This window comes from Balaenoptera acutorostrata, chromosome 7 (assembly GCF_949987535.1).
Source record: "Balaenoptera acutorostrata chromosome 7, mBalAcu1.1, whole genome shotgun sequence".
Taxonomy (NCBI): Eukaryota; Metazoa; Chordata; class Mammalia; order Artiodactyla; family Balaenopteridae; genus Balaenoptera; species Balaenoptera acutorostrata.
Window position 1 is genome coordinate 81,476,013 of NC_080070.1, and position 20,242 is coordinate 81,496,254.

At 32.4% G+C, this 20,242-nt stretch overlaps 1 protein-coding gene across 2 annotated transcripts in view; it reads left to right on the forward strand.

Moving 5' to 3' along the window:
- Positions 1-19,998, forward strand: part of SEMA3A (semaphorin 3A) — a 495,018-nt gene extending 475,020 nt beyond the window's left edge. For both annotated transcript variants that reach the window (XM_057550500.1, XM_007170273.2), the window contains 3 exons: positions 2,228-2,295; positions 14,534-14,676; positions 16,059-19,998. In XM_057550500.1, coding sequence (XP_057406483.1) covers positions 2,228-2,295; positions 14,534-14,676; positions 16,059-16,514 — 667 coding nt within the window. In that variant the 3' untranslated portion in view covers positions 16,515-19,998. The remainder of the gene's footprint in view (positions 1-2,227; positions 2,296-14,533; positions 14,677-16,058) is intronic.
- The last annotated feature ends 244 nt before the right edge of the window (positions 19,999-20,242 follow it).

Consider the following 20,242-nt stretch of genomic DNA (forward strand, 5'->3'; position numbering starts at 1 on the left):
TGAAACATTTAATAGAAATTAACATTATTAAGCCAATGCATTATAGGAGCAGTAAAATTTGTTTTGTTTTTTTATCTTAGCTAATGTTTTACAAGAAGGTAAGAACGTGGCTTTTTTCATTGCTAATGAGATGTGTTCTACCACATTTGGGTCATTTTAAAGGTTTTGGAAAAATATTAGGGAAAAGAAATAACCCTAATATCTACTTAAATATTTTAATTACACACTAGGTAATATTGACTGTAGTGTTAAATCATCTACAACTTAAATCTTTCATATAGTCAGTCTATATGGATTAAAACACAGTTACCTTGTTAACAATAATATTAAATATAAATGTAGTATTAGCTTATTCTATTTAATAAATATGCAATTTTCTTAAGCCTTCAATATTCAGAATTTAGACAACATGTTAGTATTACTTTCATATACCTATTGACTTTGTTGGAAGTTTAAATTTAAAACAAGAACTTAGTGTGGAGATAATGTGTTATTGATCAAAGAAACCATGGATAATTTAATAAATAGGAATATGCTGTTTTCACAGCAATAAAATTAAATTAATTAAGAATAAGGTTTTATGCTTCTTATAATCAGTTAGCTCTAAAGGGCTTTTAATGTTGCTTGAAAGTGTGGAATTCATGTTTGAACTAAAAATGGGTATTATTTCCTTTCCATGTGAAAATGTATAACATTGCCTAATTTAGTAATAATCCATTTGAACTTTAAGCTTTTCTTAATGAGAAAGAAGATAAAAATAAGATCATAACTACATCTATAATAAGTTAAAAAGCTGGATGTTATTATACATTTGAAATGTATTTATTGCATACCTAGAATCCAAGATTGAAGGAATTATCATTAACACATTTTTGTTGTGCCTTGCAGATTTTACTTAATCCAATTTCATGTGTCTTTGAAAAGGATGTTTAGAGGCCTCACAATTTATATATTCTTTGTGATGGCATTTTTCAAAAGCTTCAATGGCAGTAAAAAATGCCTTCCCAAATGCTTTGTGGTTCGTGTTTCACAAGTTCCCTTGTTGGCTCAATTTTGAAATGTGCAACATCTGTTTGATAGTCTCACCAATTCTACAAATAGAAATCTATAAATACCTGGGACTTCTAAATTTATGAATACAGTAACAAATTCCATGTTTGCAATTCTCAGTGGCCTTTGTGAGAGCTCTTTTCAAGGATGGTAACTAACTGTGCAGCAAGACAATACCCATTAAAATAGATGCAGAAAACAGATGGGCAAGTGTCCCCAGTCTTTTCGAGTCAGTCACACAGAGCCAATCTCCAGTTTTAGCCTTCTACTCCAACTACACATCTAGTTGGCACCACAACGGCTGGAGCCAACCTCCTTCCTCCCAGTCAACCAGTAGCCAAGTGTAGAGAGAGGACTCCCAGAATGCACTGTAAGTAACATGATCTGAGCAGTAGAATGCAGGAGAAATTAATTTCGAGTTTTATAGCAAATTTAGCTTTTCTTTTAGAGGTAAGTTCGTCTTCTTTCTCACCTTCCTCTGATAAGAGGAGCCTTGCTCCACGGTATTTGTTGTTGTTTTTGTCCTTTTATTCACTTCGCAGGTAAATTTGTTTGCAATCATAACCATGTAATCATAAAAGAAATGTTTTATAAAAAAAAGTTGATATAGCAACCAAAAAGAAAAATTAAAGACTAACTTACAAATAGAATTCATAGTCTTAATAGTATAATTTAACAACAGTCTATTTAAGGAATTATGTGTAAGTATTAAGAGAAAGAGAACATTCATGTGAGTTTTAATTTTCAAGCTTACTCCCTCATTAGAGATTAGGAAAAAAAGTTTAATTCTATTCATTGAATAAATGGGTTGCTCTTCTGTATTTTGTGCTTTTTCCTCAGAATTTAAGATATTAAGAATTTTAGATCTTCTAGATGTTAGATTCTTACTGACTGACATTCAGTAGCAAAAAGAAACCATGAATTTTCTGTTATCAATACTTTGCAAGACTTTTTGTGCATTGTTAGTACATTTATATACTATTTTCCATTTTGATCATCTTTCAGACTGCTCTTATAGGTATAATGAGCTGCTTTTAAAAAATCTTTTAGGCAGATGTAGATGCATCTCTTCTGATAAACTCCCAGGGTCTTTGATTTTGACTCTTCTCAATTCTTATGACAAATTCTCAAGAGGGAATAGAGATACAGTAATATTTTTAAAATATAATTGTTTTAGACGCACAAGACGACAAGATATAAGAAATGGAGATCCGCTGACTCACTGTTCAGACTTACAACACCATGGTAAGTTATAGCATTTTTAATCTTTCAACTTGCTAACACCAGGGTAAAACCATAAACAATAATGCGTATCCACACACATGCATGCAAGTTATACACCTCTGCCAGAATACTTAGAGAAGTGCAACTAAAGAGAAAGAAAATCTTGTAGAAAGAAAATTCCAATGAACACAAAGCACTGAATTATGTTTTATTATTGTAGGTATGATAAATTCAGGATGTTAGACCCTTACGAGACTTAACGCTCAATTTTCTCATGTAAACCAAAAGAAGTCAAGTTTAAGTACATGCTTTTGTATGTAGTAGCAACCTGAGAGTAGTAGGCAACAATTATATTCATTTAAATATATCAAAGAAGAAAGTGTAGTCTTAAAATAAGCCATGCAAATTACTCATTAATACGCTCATAATATAGACCCAGTATATTATTACTGGCTGTCCTACTCAAATAGAAGATAGTTTGGATGTCTTCACTCTGATTTACTAGGATAGTCCCTTGAACTGGGGATTTTGGACCAAATTCATTTTATGCTTCCTGAAAGATGTCAAGGTCTATGTCAAGTTGCTTATTTAATGATGAAATATCAACCAATCTTCATTTAAAACGCAGTAAAATTGTAGTATAGCTCATCCCCCCCCACCCCCACTTCAACCCTTTTCAAAAACAATAATTAGGCTATGCTTCCCCCTGCTGGGAAAACTCAGCAATGACATAACTGCTAACGAACAGCTCAGTTAAAAATGGCTAAAATATCAAATGTAAACATTTTACATGTAATTGAATGTAATTATCCTGTTAACTTTTTTGGTGCGTTTTACATTAATCTTAAAAGAAGGTATACTATTTTTTATCATTTACTTGGATTTGATTTACTAATTCTGTGTGTAGAACATTCATGGTTCATGAATGTTAAGAAAGAAAACACACTGTACGAATAGCACCCAGCAACATTCCAAAACCTAGTTGCCTTTCTGAAAGTCCCTGTGTGTATCCTACATGTACTGGTATGTGATTCATGAATGTCCGCACAGTTGTTTGGGGGATACCAATACCAGGAGACAGGTAGCCACAAATTGGGCCTATATTTTGAATTCATTTTGCTTGCAAAATTTCCTTATCTGTTTGTTATTTGCTTTCCTGTCTGTTATCGCTCTCATTATAAAAATAAAAAAATACCACTAGATTGGAGCATATAAGTTTTTGTCTTTATACGGATTTAGTGCATTGTTGACACATCCTCATTTAATTTTTCGGATGGCATATTTCAATTGGACAACAAAATATTCACTAGTCTTCCATTTATTTCACATAGAAATATTGAATTATGATCAGCAGCTTTTCAACAATACAGTATTATGAAATATTAATTCCTTTTATTAAAGAGTATATTTGCTTAGATATAGAGAGGCTAATGATACTAACTAGAAGTAAAAGAAACAAGATGATGTAAGTAGAGCTCATTTCCAATCAGATTTAATCTCCATGTCAATATGGACCTTGCTATTTTGCTCACTTTTTTATCTCTAGGTCTGTAACAGATGCAATATTGTAAATATTGTAGATATTTAATAAATATTTGTTGAATGAATGATCTAAATATTTCAAGCTATAGCTTAATACTTACGTTTCTCAATAGAGATTTGATCTAAATAGCATCCGTTATTTATTGTGAAAATGATTTGTCATATATTGTTATTAATACCATTGTATTCATAAGTAGAATCTTTAAGAAATATCATAAACCAATTAACTAATAAATTATAGTTGCAAACCACTTTATGTAGGATACCATGCTATGTTTTGACGATCGCTAGAGAAATATATATATATATATATATATATATATATATATATATATATATATATCTTATTAATGCATCCATTTTTTTTAGCAATTCAGTCCCTTCATAGACCCAGTTAGTGTTTTTCCAAAGTGATATATATGCTGGAATTATGAGTGTACATATATACAAGGAAAAGTTGACCGAAGTCATATTTATTTTTTTAAGTGAGGCTGTGGATAAATAAATATTGTTAACGGTTGAATGAATGGGCTTTGGAGAGTGCTTCAGATTTTAAAGTTATGTTTTGATGAAATTAGAGTGGTACAACCCTATAAACTTTGGGAATATAGAATTGCTTAGCTGTAGAAAGTAAAATGAATGCGAATAACTTTTTTCTCCTGATTCTTCAGTTGGAATGCATACTGTAGGGAGGAAAAATAATTGCTGTGTTTCAATGTTACTGGGTCTGTGTGTGTGTATAAAAACAACCCCAAGTAGTTGCTTGTGATATATGGGAGGAAATGGTAAAATAGTTCAAGAAGCTCTGCAGTAGTAAAAACATTCCTTTTTTGAAGGCCTCTTTATTCCATGTCTGCTTGTCTTGCTAATTGACCAAACATAAAAAATACACACCATAGATTACAGTAAATTTCAAATGTTTGGAAACTAAGTCAGGCATTCCCATATGGTCAGACTGAGTCTTACCATTAGGAATCAGTGAATTATCTTGGAATAGGTGATGTCAATCTTTGAAAGTAAAATGGGCAGAAATCCAGAGCTCAGCCCTGTTAAATCATGTATGTTGCCTTGCTAATGTCACATCTCACATTGAATAAAATATATGTGCTCATATGAAAACATATAAAGATATGAGATGTTTTCACAGAAACCGCTAAGCAACCTGAAGCCAATTATACACTTCAGGACCATCAGTTCCAGCTGTAATGGTAAACATATTCTGTAAAACTCTATATTTTACATCTCTTGAGGTTTTAATAGAGAGACTATATAAAATAACTCAGAATTAAGGTGGAAGACATTTCACTCTCGATGAAACCTTTAACACTTACTCAGTGCTCTGTTCGCTCTCTTGTAAAGGCAGCACTAATGGTGAGCTGGACTGGGTGAAACAGAAAAATCCAGCTCCACTTCCCCTTTGTCCAGCACACTCTCCCCCATCGCTGGTAGCCTTTTGCCTAGGGAAATTTCAGTACAAAACCCTAAATATATGTGCTGGCAGATCTTCTTGTCTTCCCATTCACTCATACACAATGCTAACGAGAAACCTCCAGTATGTTCCCTTTCCTAAAATAACTGTTGTGCACAGAATTGGAGCTTGTCTGACTTTGCATTCAAGAGCATAAGTGGTTGAGTCAATTTACCTTTAAACTACCTCTCATTCTTCCTTCTTTACTAAGCAAGCTGTACTATGATCTACATGTCCAGAAAGGAAAAAGCTATACCAGAAGTAACAATTTTTGAAAATTAACATCTTAGATTTTTGCATCTTTGAAATATTTTATGTCCTAACTTCTACATTAATGCCGTCATTGAATTTCACTTTGTAATAGTTCTCTTGGCTGTTCTACATACATGCGTTTCCTTTCCAACAACCCACAGTAAAATGTTGGCAGAATTCAACCTTCTTCATTATCTCCACAACTAGTTCATCTCAATTTATGTCTTGGTTGGCATAATTTAAATGAAATCATTCCAAAATTGTTCCAAAATTTCATAAAATATCTCTGGCAGTGTCATCTTTATGGTGTGCAGAGCTGTAAATTTAGTATTTTGGAGCAATGCTAATCTGGTCTGTGCTTTAGCTTCTTTTATACATGTAGAAAATCCAACTATGAATCTGAGCATTTGGCCCCAAGAGAAGCCTCAAGATTTGATAGATGAGCTGATGTCAGTCCTAAAAAAAATCCCTAACTTTAATAAATTACCAGATTGTATCAAGTCTAAGACGTCACGGAATGTAAGATGCACCATTATTTTATGTACTGCTTAGAGAGAAAAACTGCCCAAAATGGACAATCTAATATATGGTCCCAGCATCAAGCCAGAACTCAATATGTTTCAGTATTGGCACAAAGGAGAAATAAATTCCCAACCGAAAGAAGATAGCAAAGAAATTTGCCTGTTTTACTCCTTGAACCACAAAGGTGGTCCTCAGGAAGGTTTAATTTCTGAATTCACACCAATGGGGTGGACCAAAAGCTTCAGACAAAACTTAAATTTAAGGAGCTATCAGCTTAGTAGGGTCTCACGTGTCTGGAAGAAGTAAGAACAAATTATTTCTGGAAGAAAGCAACTTCAACTCAGATGGAGAACAACTGTAAGACATTCTGATATCAGAGATGTTAAAATATAAAGAAGCATGCATCCTAGAATGAAATTATTATAGTAGTGTCTTCCATAACTTTTGTAAACCTTTTTTGAAACTGTTTTCACTGGAGAAAATCAATCATCACCACAGTAGTCTTCTGATATTACATTAGGCCACTAATCCACTTATTCATAGTACATGTATGCGAGACCTGCACACACAACCTGAATAAGAAGAGGTTTAAAATATTTTGTGCTATCATTGTTCCTTATTAAAGCTTTTAAATATGTCATCAGAGATCACCCAACTGTTTATACACCTATAATTTAACTATTGTAAATGAAAAGTTCTTAAACATGCTGTATTTTTTTAATTCCAAAACTTATAAAGAAAACATATTAAATAAAATACAAGGTGGTATTTTTGTTATTGTTTATGGAAGGTTTCTTCTCCAGCAAACGGGTGTTTTCCATCATCTTCTATCATATCTCTTCGGAAAACGTAAATTGAACATTAAAGTTCATGTTTCCTTATTTTTAAAGGTGTAAATTCCCGTGGTAATTTTACTCTGTCATGTAAATTATATGTGTTTTCTTGGTAAAGAATTTGCTATAAAGTCATGAAAATAAAACATATCAGACGTTTAATATAGACTGTATAGTACAGTAGGTACCTTCATATTGGTGTTGCTTTTTAAAATAATTGAGTTTCAGCCCTCCCTAGACTAAGAAGCATTGAAGCCTCTGATATCCCAAGATTATTAAGCACGTTATTAAAATGGCTTCATAGTTAACTTCAAAACATGTCAATTTAATTTTTGTATTTTAAATCAATGTATACCTTAAAAATAAGACACTACCAATTCTCTCTAAAATAATTACCTGTGAACAATAAAATTAAAATATCCTAGTCATATCTCTCTGTTTATCCATCTACCTATCTATACACTGACAAGAGCATTTAAACACAAATCCACAGGTATCTGTGAATTCAAGGAAAGCTGGAAACACCTTGAATTGTAAAATTCAAAGTGTTGTGTTCTGGTTGATAATTATTTCCCAGCACCAGAGACAGATCTTAATTTAGGGCATAAAACAAAGTAGTTTAAAATTGAAATTTATTTTAGCAATTTGATAAATTATAAGTTTAAATTTTCTCTAAGGTTTCATTAAGTGAGTCTTTTTTGCACTTGAGAAATAGATGTATTGCGCATATGGACTTTAATACATATGCATACATTTCTAGGCACATGTATGCATGCAAACTCACATGCAACAAACATTTACTGAGAAACTAGCTGGTATAAGCATCACACAAAACATTGGAGAAATATTATACTAAGCATTATCTTGATGAATAAACAACTAGTACCCCTGTTATATAGCTGTAAATTTGTGTTAAGTGCACTACAGTATATGAGATTATTAAATCAGTTGTTAGCCATCTTAATATTCAGTCAGGCCCAAAATATACATGAATGTCAAGGATGAATGTTAAGGATGAATGAAACTTTTGTCTTCTATTTTTATTTTTAAATATTTTATAGCTTCCCAAGAGTTATTGATTCATCCATGAAATGCCTTTTCAGCTACTGCTACTTTTGGAGATATTTATTATTCATCCACTTGAAGTCAAATTAGAGTCATTTCTATTGATAAATTACCTGTTGTATTTCTGGAGAAAATAATCTAGAATCCAGTGAGAAAAATCTAAGGAATGTTGTTTATAATAAGAAGTGCATATCTACAGCTTTTTGTGTCACCATGAGTTGGTGGACAACATTTCCTTTCCTCCTTTGCTTGACCTTTTACATTGAATAATATTGGGGAAAAATTTACAGTGTAAAATATTAAAATTACAATGTGATGAAAACAAGTGGAATTAGATTTCTCTTTATGTAGTTTGGCAACTAATTGAATTTGCTAAATATTTAAAATAATTTGCAACTATTTTCCCTCCCCCAAATTGTTTCATTATTTATGAAATTCAGCTTTTTAATAACCTAAAGGGGTAGAATATCAAAAATGACAGCAGAGATCAAATAGTTGAATACATATATGGTTCACTACCTCACCTATCTCTGTCTTTTCTACATGAAATCAAATTTCCTAAGATTTTTACATTATTAGCATTTCAATCTTGGGAGACATTTATGGGGTTAAAATGGAGAGTGAAATAAATGGAAAGCTGAAATGTGATGCCTTCTGTTTCTGCTGTATTGGAAGAGAATCAAATACTAAATAAGGCCTTTAGCAACGTGATATTTCTGGCCAAATGATGGATATCTTGACTTTTTGTTGTTACAAAAGGAAGCAATTTATTTAACTTCTTTCTTTCCTCCCATTCTTTCTGGCTTATTAGCCTCATTTCATTTCCATAAATTATCCCACTGAAAGAGGAAATGGTTAATTGAAGATTGCTTCCTTAAAAACATTATTTCTTGTCATTAACAGCTGCAACATATTGTAATATGTGTTATTCAAACACACTGTGATGCTTTAAAAATAATTTTAATGTTCTCAATTATTTTGCTCTAACTATTCACTTCAACCCATAAGAATTCACTATGCCAAGTTAACAACTCACCCTTCTTGTCTACTAGTAATATTCATGACAAAAGTTTGTGTTCAAAATCATTGCTTTCTAAGTATGAAAAGTAGTTTTAAATTGATTACAATGAGATTGCTTTCTTTCTGGAAAAATTACTTATTGGCATAGACATCGTTTAGAGATATAGGTGTCCCTGGAGATATGAGAATACATTCATATATAATTTCTCAAATATCTTTCTCTTCTTATTATCCCATATTTGAAATTTTTGATTTTGGAGTACACTTGATTAGTCATCATCATCTTCTACCATATCTCAAGTCAACTCTTGTAACATTATAAAACTTAACAAATTTAGAAGACTTGAAATGTTTACAGTGCAATAATGTATTCTGTCATAATGAGGGCTGTAAACCCTATGCCATTTCTAAGTGATTAAACTCTTAATCATTTATGTAATTATGATAACTCTGTATCTTGAAAATGTCAAAGTTACACGAGATTTCAGCTTTTAAATGCAGAGTAAATTGTTACCTGGATTTGCCATTTAGCAAACATCAGCTAAGGGTTTATGACTACCTTGTGCCCAAATTGTGGAACACACAGTATGAGGGAGATAATCAGATTAATAAAAAATTGTAACAAATAAGACTACAGGTGCTCTAAAGATACATATAAAAAGAGATTTTTTGAAAGCATAGAAGAAGCACTACTTCTTTTTGATACGAATGAGAGAGCAGAATTGCTGCTGGGAAGGAGTTCATAATTTGTCTTATTAGGGCTTCTCAAAAAGGATTTTAATTTTTGAATAAACAGTTGAAACTATCACAAGAACAGCAATAACAATAATATCACCTCACATATTTATGACTACCTCTGTATCCAGACATGATACTATTATTTGTATGTAGATATATTTTAATAACAAAAAATATTTAAGGGGATTATAAAAAGTATATGCTGTCTGTAATTGATAAGTGACCTAATACATTTCAGACAATTTGCAATTGTTTGATTAAAGGCAAAGATAGGATAAAGGCAGCAATAATGTCACGCAAAGCAGATGTACTGACAGAGAACAAAACCAGGCATGTGACAAGAACATATTTACTAAGAACAAAACCAGGCATGTGACAAGAACATATTTACTAAGAACAAAACCAGGCATGTGACAAGAACATATTTACTAAGAACATATTTACTAAGAAGTTACAAGGGTAAGACATAAATTTGTCTAATGGGTTTTTTCAGCCAATGTGGGGGGAGAAATATGGTCAACTGGTGAGTCACAAAGTTCATTAAAAAATTCAGTTGTTCAAGCGAATCTCAATAATTCCTAAAAACTAACATTAGAAAAATTTCTCAAAGATGAACACCATAGTCAACAACATTGGGACATAAACACAGTGAACAAATCCATAGAGTATTGCTTATGGGTTCCCTCAACATAGATCAGAGGGACCCCACTCAACAGGATTCAGTAAAATCAATTATATCATGGGATTAACACAATGTGTTTCATGTAAACTGCTCTTGGTTCAACTATAATCCAGACAGATTTTAGATTAGATTTACCTGTATGTGCAAGATTTCATATCCTTCAGGAAATCTTTAATCAACAATGTTTTCTCAGGTGAGCTTTTGATTTATATTGTGTATTTATGAGTTCAACAGTATATGCTCTGAAAAATACTTACAGTGCAGCTATATTCTATGCCACCATTTCTATGCAGAGCTGTTTGCTTTAATAACAGTCAAAATGATAGTGTATGTGGCATCCAAAAAATTGTAAATCTAATAAGTTTAGAAGTCAAGAATCAAAACGTTGTTCCTGTTTGTTAAAATTTTTTTTTTTGAGAGAAAGAGAGGGAAAGAACGAGACAGAGATGGGGGTAAAGAGGCATGGGGGGGGAAGAAAGGAGGGAGAAAAGAAGAGAGAGAAAAACATATTGTTATTAGACCCCTAATGTTTCCTATGTTGTACAAAATTTACTCAGGCGGTTGGGATAGAAGGGTCAGAAAAGGGAATGGATATTTACTGAGTGCCTTCCAGTAGTCTATTGTGTGTAAGATCGGCTGCAAGGATATATTGTACCACATGGGGAATATAGCCAATATTTGGTAATAACTGTAAATGGAGTGTAACTGGTAAGAATTGTATAAAAATAAATGTAAAATTAAAAATTAAATAAGATATTTATTGAGTATCTGTTTATAAGGTATCAGGTGTGGAGAAATTAACAGAAAAAATGTTTACAGGGTGTGACATCAAAGCACCCAAATATATGAATGCTTGGCTGAGGCCACTTTAAATGAAAGTTCTGGTCCTAAATTAAAAATTGCTGACGATAGAAACATTCTACTGCAGAGGAATTAAGAGAAACAAATATATTCAGAAGATATTTACTTTTTTCCATTTTTTTGGCAATGGTCGCAGAATCTAACAACATACAGTAGGAGACTCTCAAACCAAAGAAAGAGAGTAGTACCTCTGCATACTAAGACTGGTAGTTAATATGACAGGACTTTTAGCTTCACTGCTTACTAACTAGAAGATTTTATTTTGCTTTCAATTTCGACAAAGGAGAGAAAGAAAGGGCCAACTTAGAGGGGAATGAATCCTTAAGGTATTGGCAAGAGTAGTTATTAAGACACCAAGACAGTGAACCAAATTCACCAGTTGTGCTTCTTATCTTATTCAGGTGGGAAAGTATTTGAATATCATATTTCTTGAAGTCCTTGGCCTATTGCTATATTAAAACAAAAACAACTTGGTATAAATTTATTAGATTCTACTATAGATAAGTAACAGATGAAATATTTTTTCAATTCAAGAAACATTTACTACTAAGAGAATTCTTTTCTTTAATGGGCTTTGGGAAACATTTGCTGTCACCAGAGATCTTGGAGAGAAACTAAAAACTAAGCAGATTTCCCAAGACTCTAGGGGCGACAGAAAGCTCTCTATGGATCAGTTAGAATGATTAAATTAATTGAGAAGACAAACAGTGACTTTTTTGAAAATGTGCCTAATAGATGATTCATTTATATTAAGCTCTATTATGTCTTATTATACAAGTTACGTTGCTTTTCTTATCTGTGTATCAACTAATGTATTGAAGGATTTATACAGAGCTCTATGTTTGAGAGCAATAACTTATTTATACCTTAGATTTCTATAGATATCTATAGTAACTTGGACAAATTTGATGAGAGACAAGTCAAGTATTATCATAAATTTCTACAAGAAAACTAGACCTGAGAGGCATGGCTGGCAAGACAGAAGATACTGGTGGATAACCGTATTGTTTGTCTCTAAATCCAGCTGATTTTTTTCTGTGTTATCATGCTGTCATATATCTTATGATTCAGTAATATGTAGATACTGAATGAAAAGCTACTTCCTAAAAGTAATAGGATTTCTTTTTTTAATTAAATATTTTTTAATGTTTTTATTTTATTGGAGTCAGAACACAACATGAAATCCACCCTCTTAACAAAATTTGAAGTATTGTTCACTGTAGGCATAATGTTGTATAGCAGATCTCAAGATCTCATTTATCTTGCATAACTAAAATGTTATACCCATTGACTAGCAACTCCCCATTTCCCTTTCCCCCCGCCCCTAGCAACCACCATTCTACTATCTGCTTCTACGAGTTTTTACTACTTTAAATACCTCATCTAAGTGGAATCATGCAGTATTTGTTTTTCTGTGACTGGCTTATTTCACTTAGCATGTCTTCAAGTTTCATCCATGTTGTTGCATATTGCAGATTTCCATCTTTTTTAAGGTTGCATAATATTACAAGTAAATAATTTCTAAATCAAAAGAAGTTTAAACTGCACAACCATTAGCAGAAAAAAAAATGCATTCTATGTAAACTCTCAAGACCTCTGTGACAAGGCATTCTAATTATTCATGATAGCTCCTGAATCACAGATCTTCCAGCTCATGTTGGACATAGACACTCAATTCATCTCTGTCCAAGGAAGCAGATGTCTTGCAAACTAGCACAGCAACATGTGCCATATCTGTTCAATCAAAGATATACTAATAATTTCAGAGGGAAAAGAAAAACACTACCATAGTGCATGTATATATTGACACACAGATATACATATCTCCAACATGAAATAAACTGTGACTTGGAATCAGTTAAATATTGTTTCTTTACATTTCAGTCATTTCCTGTTTTTTATTATTTCTAGGGGATTGATCTTTCAAATAAGAAGAGATAGATACTTCCCAATATTAGAAGAGTTTTGTTTCACACCTAGGACAATAAAAGAAAAAGCACTGGGATTGACATCCTTGGAGATAGCAAATGCAGGCAGAAGGTTGACTATAGGTAGGGTGAGAAAAGGAGATGATGGCCATTGGCTGTGTACGGGAATTGGATGGAAGCAGGATTTTGGAAAGCTTTAAACTTAGAGCAAATCATACTGTCTATGACAGACAGAAGTACTCAGATAGTTATAACAAGAGTAAAACTGTCAAAGTGATGCAGAAAAAGGGGGAAACATTTTTTTAATTAAAAATCTAGCTGAGTTTGAAGAAGAAAGCAAAAATTTTTCATCTGTCTACACTGTCAGCCCTCTATGCATGTGAAAATATATTTATTATTTTCTAAATTAATTTAATGAGTTCCAGATTGTACAGGATGTCATAATGGAAACAGGATTAAACAAGATAATAAGGAGTTTTTTTTCTCTAAATGAGTTTTACCTAGACGCCCCGTGTCGTGCTTTTGATCTTAACTGTTTCATTTACCACATTGAAGGAGGTTACATAAAGGGTAAAATAGTAGAAACTTAATCAGGAAACAGGATTTCTTATTGCTGCATTTTATTATATACTCTTGCCATATTCTTTAGCCTAATTCTTGAAAATAATAAAAGATGTGTCATTTTAAAATAAGGACAGTTGAAACCACATTGCATTATAATTGTGCATCTTTCTTCTGGACCATCCCAAACATTTCACACCAATTGATCTTCAGATCAAACTTGTAGATTATTTAAGGGTTATTGGTGGGGAGTATAAACTTCCTGAACTCTACCTTCTGTAAAATACTAGATAAATATTACTGGCTGGTAAATTTGATTTTACAGATGAAAAACAAACACAAAAAGGCAAAATTAAGTTCTCAGAAATGGACTCTTATTTCCAAAAACCCAATCGAATAACTTTTCTGCTGGAGAATTGTGGCAGAAATTCGCTGGCACCATTAGTCAGGGCATAGAGTTTTACAATGAAAATAATATCTTGGAGAGTATTATCATGGCATATAAATGTATAGTTATACTGCACACATGACTGATTTTGTTAATGTAATGCTATTTTCTGGTAGACAAATCTCTGTATATGCTTTATATAACCCATACCGAAATAATTAGTCTATTTAGGTAGACACTTGAATTCTGAAACCTTGTCATTTCTGCCATCTTCAATCAAATTGGAAAAGACTTCCAACTTGGCAACAAATTCATCTCCTGAATTTCTGAATAAATACTTTGGAAAGTTGAGTTTACTTCTCTAACATTTTCTCGTTTCATTTCCTCATCACCGGCCAGATAATCACCATGGCCACAGCTTTGAAGAAAGAATCATCTATGGAGTAGAAAATAGTAGCACGTTCCTGGAATGCAGTCCAAAATCACAGCGAGCTCTGGTCTATTGGCAATTCCAGAGGCGAAATGAAGAGCAAAAAGAAGAGGTATAGGAAGGAAACTGACTGGATTAATTCTATATGACATATGCCGTTAAGTGACCCCAGCATGGTTGACTTGAGAGGGGAAAAAAAGTACTGTGAATATTTATTCTTTTCTTAACATACCAATACTCATTCATTAAACAAATATTAATTGAAGGCTGATTTTATGACAGGCTTTGTGCTAGGAGTTAGAGAAACAAAGGTGAACTGGTAAGAGTTTTGTCTCAGAAGCTGTTTGGGGATATATTTTAGAGACTTCTTCTTTCTTCCTTGAGTTATCTACAAAACAATTATGTTATCTATATTCGTATACAAAAAAAAAATCTAATCCTTCTACTAATTTTAATTTTTGTTCAATTAATCCTGCTATCCAAACATGTTTTCCTTTCTCCATTAACTTCCTCCTCAAATGGGAAGGGGCAGTTAAGGGAAAGGAGTAGTAGATTTTGGATAAAGGATCTGAGGTCCAATTATGAACTCTGATGTGAACTGTGCATGTAGTTTCACACAAATCTTCCTCCTCAATGGATCCATTTATTCCTCCGTAAAATTTTAAAAAATATATACATAGAAAATCTCAGTGAGTACTCTGACCCTTTAAAACTTTTTAAAAAGCATTAAATAGGGTAACCATAGTATGTAGGTGATTTGTGAATGTACAATGTGCAGACAATTTTACAAACATAATCTGAATGTAGAAGTAAAAGTCCGTCCGTTATCTCTTTTGACAGTTGAAGCAGTCTTTAAACATGTAATCACATCATATAAATGTTAAGGTTGATTTTATATATTACCAGCTTTGGCTTTCAGAGATCTCTTTTGTAAACTGTATTCAAAATAAAAGTGAGGTCAGACATATTAAATAGCCTATCTTCATGTCACATCTAAGACTTAGGAAATTGAATAAATAAGTAAGCATGCAACCCCATGTTTTTTCTGGTTGCTCAACTGCTGAACTTATTCTATTTTTTCAAACCTTATTATAAATTTATTCTAATGCTGCATTGTTTTCTAGTATCATGTTTCTGTATTTCCAATTCCAATATTCAGTGTTAACTTTCTCTTATATTTATATACCTTATTTCAAATTTATAAAGTATATCTTTGTCCTTTCATCCCATTATCTTGATTACTTTAAATTATTATGAAAAATTCTATTAAGACAATAGACAACCAATATTTTGCAATACTTCTTAAAAACAATTGGAAGAAATTTATAACTCTTTTCCCTGATAGGAAAATGCTGTCATTTCTCTTAAACTAGAAATTTTATTAACTATTAAAATGTGTCTCAGTACACAGTCTAAATTTTTGCTGAGACAGAGTTTTGGAGCCTATATTTCTTGTAAATATGTATGATTTTACTACATCTTTTCTTTTGCTAGATCAGAGTGGATGATCATATCATCAGGACCGAACAAGGCCTTCTATTGCGTAGTCTGCAGCGGAAGGATTCAGGCAATTACCTCTGTCATGCCGTGGAACACGGATTCATGCAAACTCTTCTTAAAGTGACCTTGGAAGTCATTGACACAGAGCATTTGGAAGAACTTCTTCATAAAGATGATGATGGAGATGGCTCTAAGACCAAAGAAATTTCCAACAGCATGACACCTAGCCAGAAGGTCTGGTACAGAGACTTCATGCAACTCATCAACCACCCCAACCTGAACACAATGGATGAGTTCTGTGAACAAGTTTGGAAAAGGGACCGAAAACAGCGTCGGCAAAGGCCAGGACATACCCAAGGGAACAGTAACAAATGGAAGCACTTACAGGAAAATAAGAAAGGTAGAAACAGGAGGACCCACGAATTTGAGAGGGCACCCAGGAGTGTCTGAGCTGCATTACCTCTAGAAACCTCAAACAAGTAGAAACTTGCCTAGACAATAACTGGAAAAAATGCAATATACATGAACTTTTTTCATGGCATTATGTGGATGTTTACAATGGTGGGAAGTGCAACTGAGTTCCACCAATTATAAATTAAGTCCATGAGTAACATTACTAATAGGCTTTCTTCCTAATACCAACACTTAATAGAGGTCAGGTGAACGCAGATGTTCACGCTAGTGACTTAATGTTTCCTATGAGATTTCACTATACAGGTTTCGCTTTCTTCTTTGCCTGAGAAATAAAAATGTCATTTGCCATGTTGCCATCTAAAGAAGAAAAACTGCATCAGCAAAGCCATTTTATTGAACTAGAAGTTTTAAACTGCATGGATTTACTAAGCTGATGAATATTCCAAAACACTGTTGGATTCAAGGATATTTTTTGTCTACCAGCACTTGTGTTTATATGTACTGGAGGAGTAAAATGATACTGAATTAAACGGTCTGTGGAAATATGAAAAACATAAACCATCCATCATCCAGAAGAAAAATGAATACACTGATCTACTACTGATGTCTTCTTCCAGCTTTGATCTAAAGATGTATTTTATTAAAACTATAATTTAAATGTACCATGACAAATATGCAGAAAAAATTAGCTCTTTTCTAAGCTAGAGTAGGTTTTTGTCTTACAATTATTGTGCTATGTAGTTTTTGTTTTTAAAAACTCCAGTTGTGTGCTGCTTTTTTTTAAACGTTTTCAGTTTTGCAAGAGGAATAACCAATATTGTCCTAGAAACACATATACATCATTAACAACTAATTCCTAAAATCTGGATATAAATTATGCTTTATTTCTCTGAGGAATTAAAAAAAAAAACACTTCCCCTTCTTCAAATATTATCTAAATTAATTAAAACCTGCATAATGTTCTTAGAAAAACAGAGCATTTAACCGGAAAAAAAAGAGAAGAAAGAAATAGATTTGTAAATGCATTTTCTTGTACCTAATGGATCAAAAAAGAGAAAAGGAACTGCATATTTCATGCAAATAGTAAGCATTGGTTTAATTTAATGTTAATAGAAAATGTCTTAATTCTGCGCTTGAATTCCTGCCTGATATCTGAGACATAAAAACTCTCTCTCATGACTCCATTTGGAATTTTATCTGTCACTTAATTTTTTTGAGAAGAGGGAGATCAGTAATATTCAGAACAACCTCCTAAAAGCAAATTTGCCAACTCTGTTTACATTTTTATCAGCTGCCTCTTATCTCACCTTGTTTAAGACAATTATCTGTCTAAAGAACACATGACTCTTTTCAGGTCAATGGGAGTGACTTTTATACAAACTATTTTCCAGGACATGGCTCACACTTAAAACATGTAAAGCTCTTTGTCTCCTGCAACAACTTATAAAATAAGATAAAAGATTATTAATTAAGGGCTTGCCTGCTTCATTGTCCTAAGATGATTCTTTGAGAATCATTGACTTCAAGATGTATAAGACCTTCAGCATTGCAATGCAGTTTCTTTTGCACTGCACTCATCTTTCCAAGAATTCCTCTCTGGGTCCTTCGTCATGCACAAAAATGCAAAGGAAACATCTTATTGCTAATTAATGAAAGCCGCATTGAAATTCTAACTCTAGCTGTCTTGGGATTCTAATTAACTCAGCATTAATTTCTCACCTCAGACTACAGTGAATTTTTTAAAAATTCTCTATCAGCTGAAATATTTCACAGATGGAAGCTCATGTTTCAGTTTTAATGATTACTTTGAATAAATGATTTTTTGACATTTGTTTCAAATGGGAGCCTAAAAATATTCTACATTCAATTTTAGGCTCCAATGATTAATACAGTGTTACTTTTAGAAGTACATCCTCAAATGGTAGCTGAATTTTAAATGATTTGAAGGACAGACTCCTGTAGAGGAAAAAAAAAATGTTTGAGATATAAATCAAAGAACCAAGAGTACTCCAAAAATAGGTCATTTAAAAATTTTTCATAGAGTATCTTAACTGTACTAAAATTCAGTGTTGCATTTTATTCTAAATTTGCAGCTGAAACATTTATTTGCAATAACAGAAGTATCTTATTAGTCCTCAAAAATAAAGGATTTGAAGGGGTAGAGATTGTATAACTTCAGGGATGCCTTCCAATATCTGAATGCATTTTGTTTAGCATTATGAAATACCCATAGAAAGAATGTAGATTTCAACTAAGAGAAACAGAAACAAATCCACTGACATGTCATTATACATCATCAGGTCTAAGTTTTCGAAGAAAATTATAGATATAACATGCAGGTAAATAAGTCTTATTACAGTCATAATCTTCTGCCAATGTGTACTGAGGTGGGCAGTTTGCACAAAAAGTAATTAATGTCCCATTTAATTCAGTTTCAGTAGACTTTGACTTATGCACGTATCATCAGAGTTGAAACTTTGTTAAGAGACTAATGTGACCTTGAACAGATTATTACAGCAATCTTAAAATAGGAAAAAGGTACAGCACAGCAGAGAAATTATGGCCCAGTTGAAATCAAACGCAAAATGTAAATGTACACTTACTGCTACATTTTATGTATTATTTAGTGATTTTCAGTGGTATGTGTTTAATATTTTTGCTACCTACACATTAGGCAAAAGAGATGTAAATAATTTTGAAAAGAAGAGGAAGGACAGTGTAAAATGCAACTTTTTATAGGTACTCCATTTCAGTGTGTTCAACATCATCCTAAAATGCAAGATTTTCCCACATAGGTAACAAGGTGGCTTATGTGCTATTTAAGGACAGAAGCTGTGTGCCCATTCAATCAGCATGTTTTTTGCCAGGTAGTAAATATGTTCCATATCTGTATTTATCATTGCATTTCAGATGGGAACTAGAAAACTGGAGAGAAAAATGTAATGAAACTGCTGCTGTAAATTATTCCTTTTAGCATGTATTCAGTTGCTAAATACACATTTCTTCAAAATATTTGAATTCAGATGTCTTTACTATTCCATGTAGCATATAGTGTCAAGGAACATAAGTTTAGCAAAGGTTGAGAACCAAAGTCAGGTTGCTAGCAGATTTCTTCATTGTAGTCATCTGTAAACTGAGCTCTATACTTATGGAGATGATGTGAATTTAATGCCCTTTAAATTAAATACTGTTATTTTATGTCATACTTAAAAAGCAAATATGGGGATGAAATTCTATAATGTGTCATTATCATAATCAGTTTGGTTTCATTCTGGATCTACAAAGATGCCTGATAATTGTTATTGAAATTGCCTATCCTGAAGGTCATAAGCAAGCATTTTATTAATATGGAGTGATTAGTATAACATTTTGAAATCTTTGTTTTATGAATTCATCTTTTTAAACGCAATCTGTGTTCACTTTAATGGAAATCTGTCAGGTTTCATGGCTTCAAAGACACACGTAACAAATAGGATTCAACATCAATGTTATAATGTGTTAGAGATAAGTTGGCCTAATGCCAAAGACATCCATGCTTCTTATTTTAATTTTGTTTGAAATAATTATTTAAAGTCAATGTTAATGTTTGCAAAATACATGTTTCCATAAAGAAGAAAACATTTTTCAAAAAGTCTGCAAAATCCTATTAGTTTGATTTGTAACAATTTTTATAGTAATTAATTAAAGAAACATACTTTTTAAAGTTAATATACTAAGAGGACCTATACATGAAAGAGAGAAAGAAGCCACAGAAATGGTGCCTC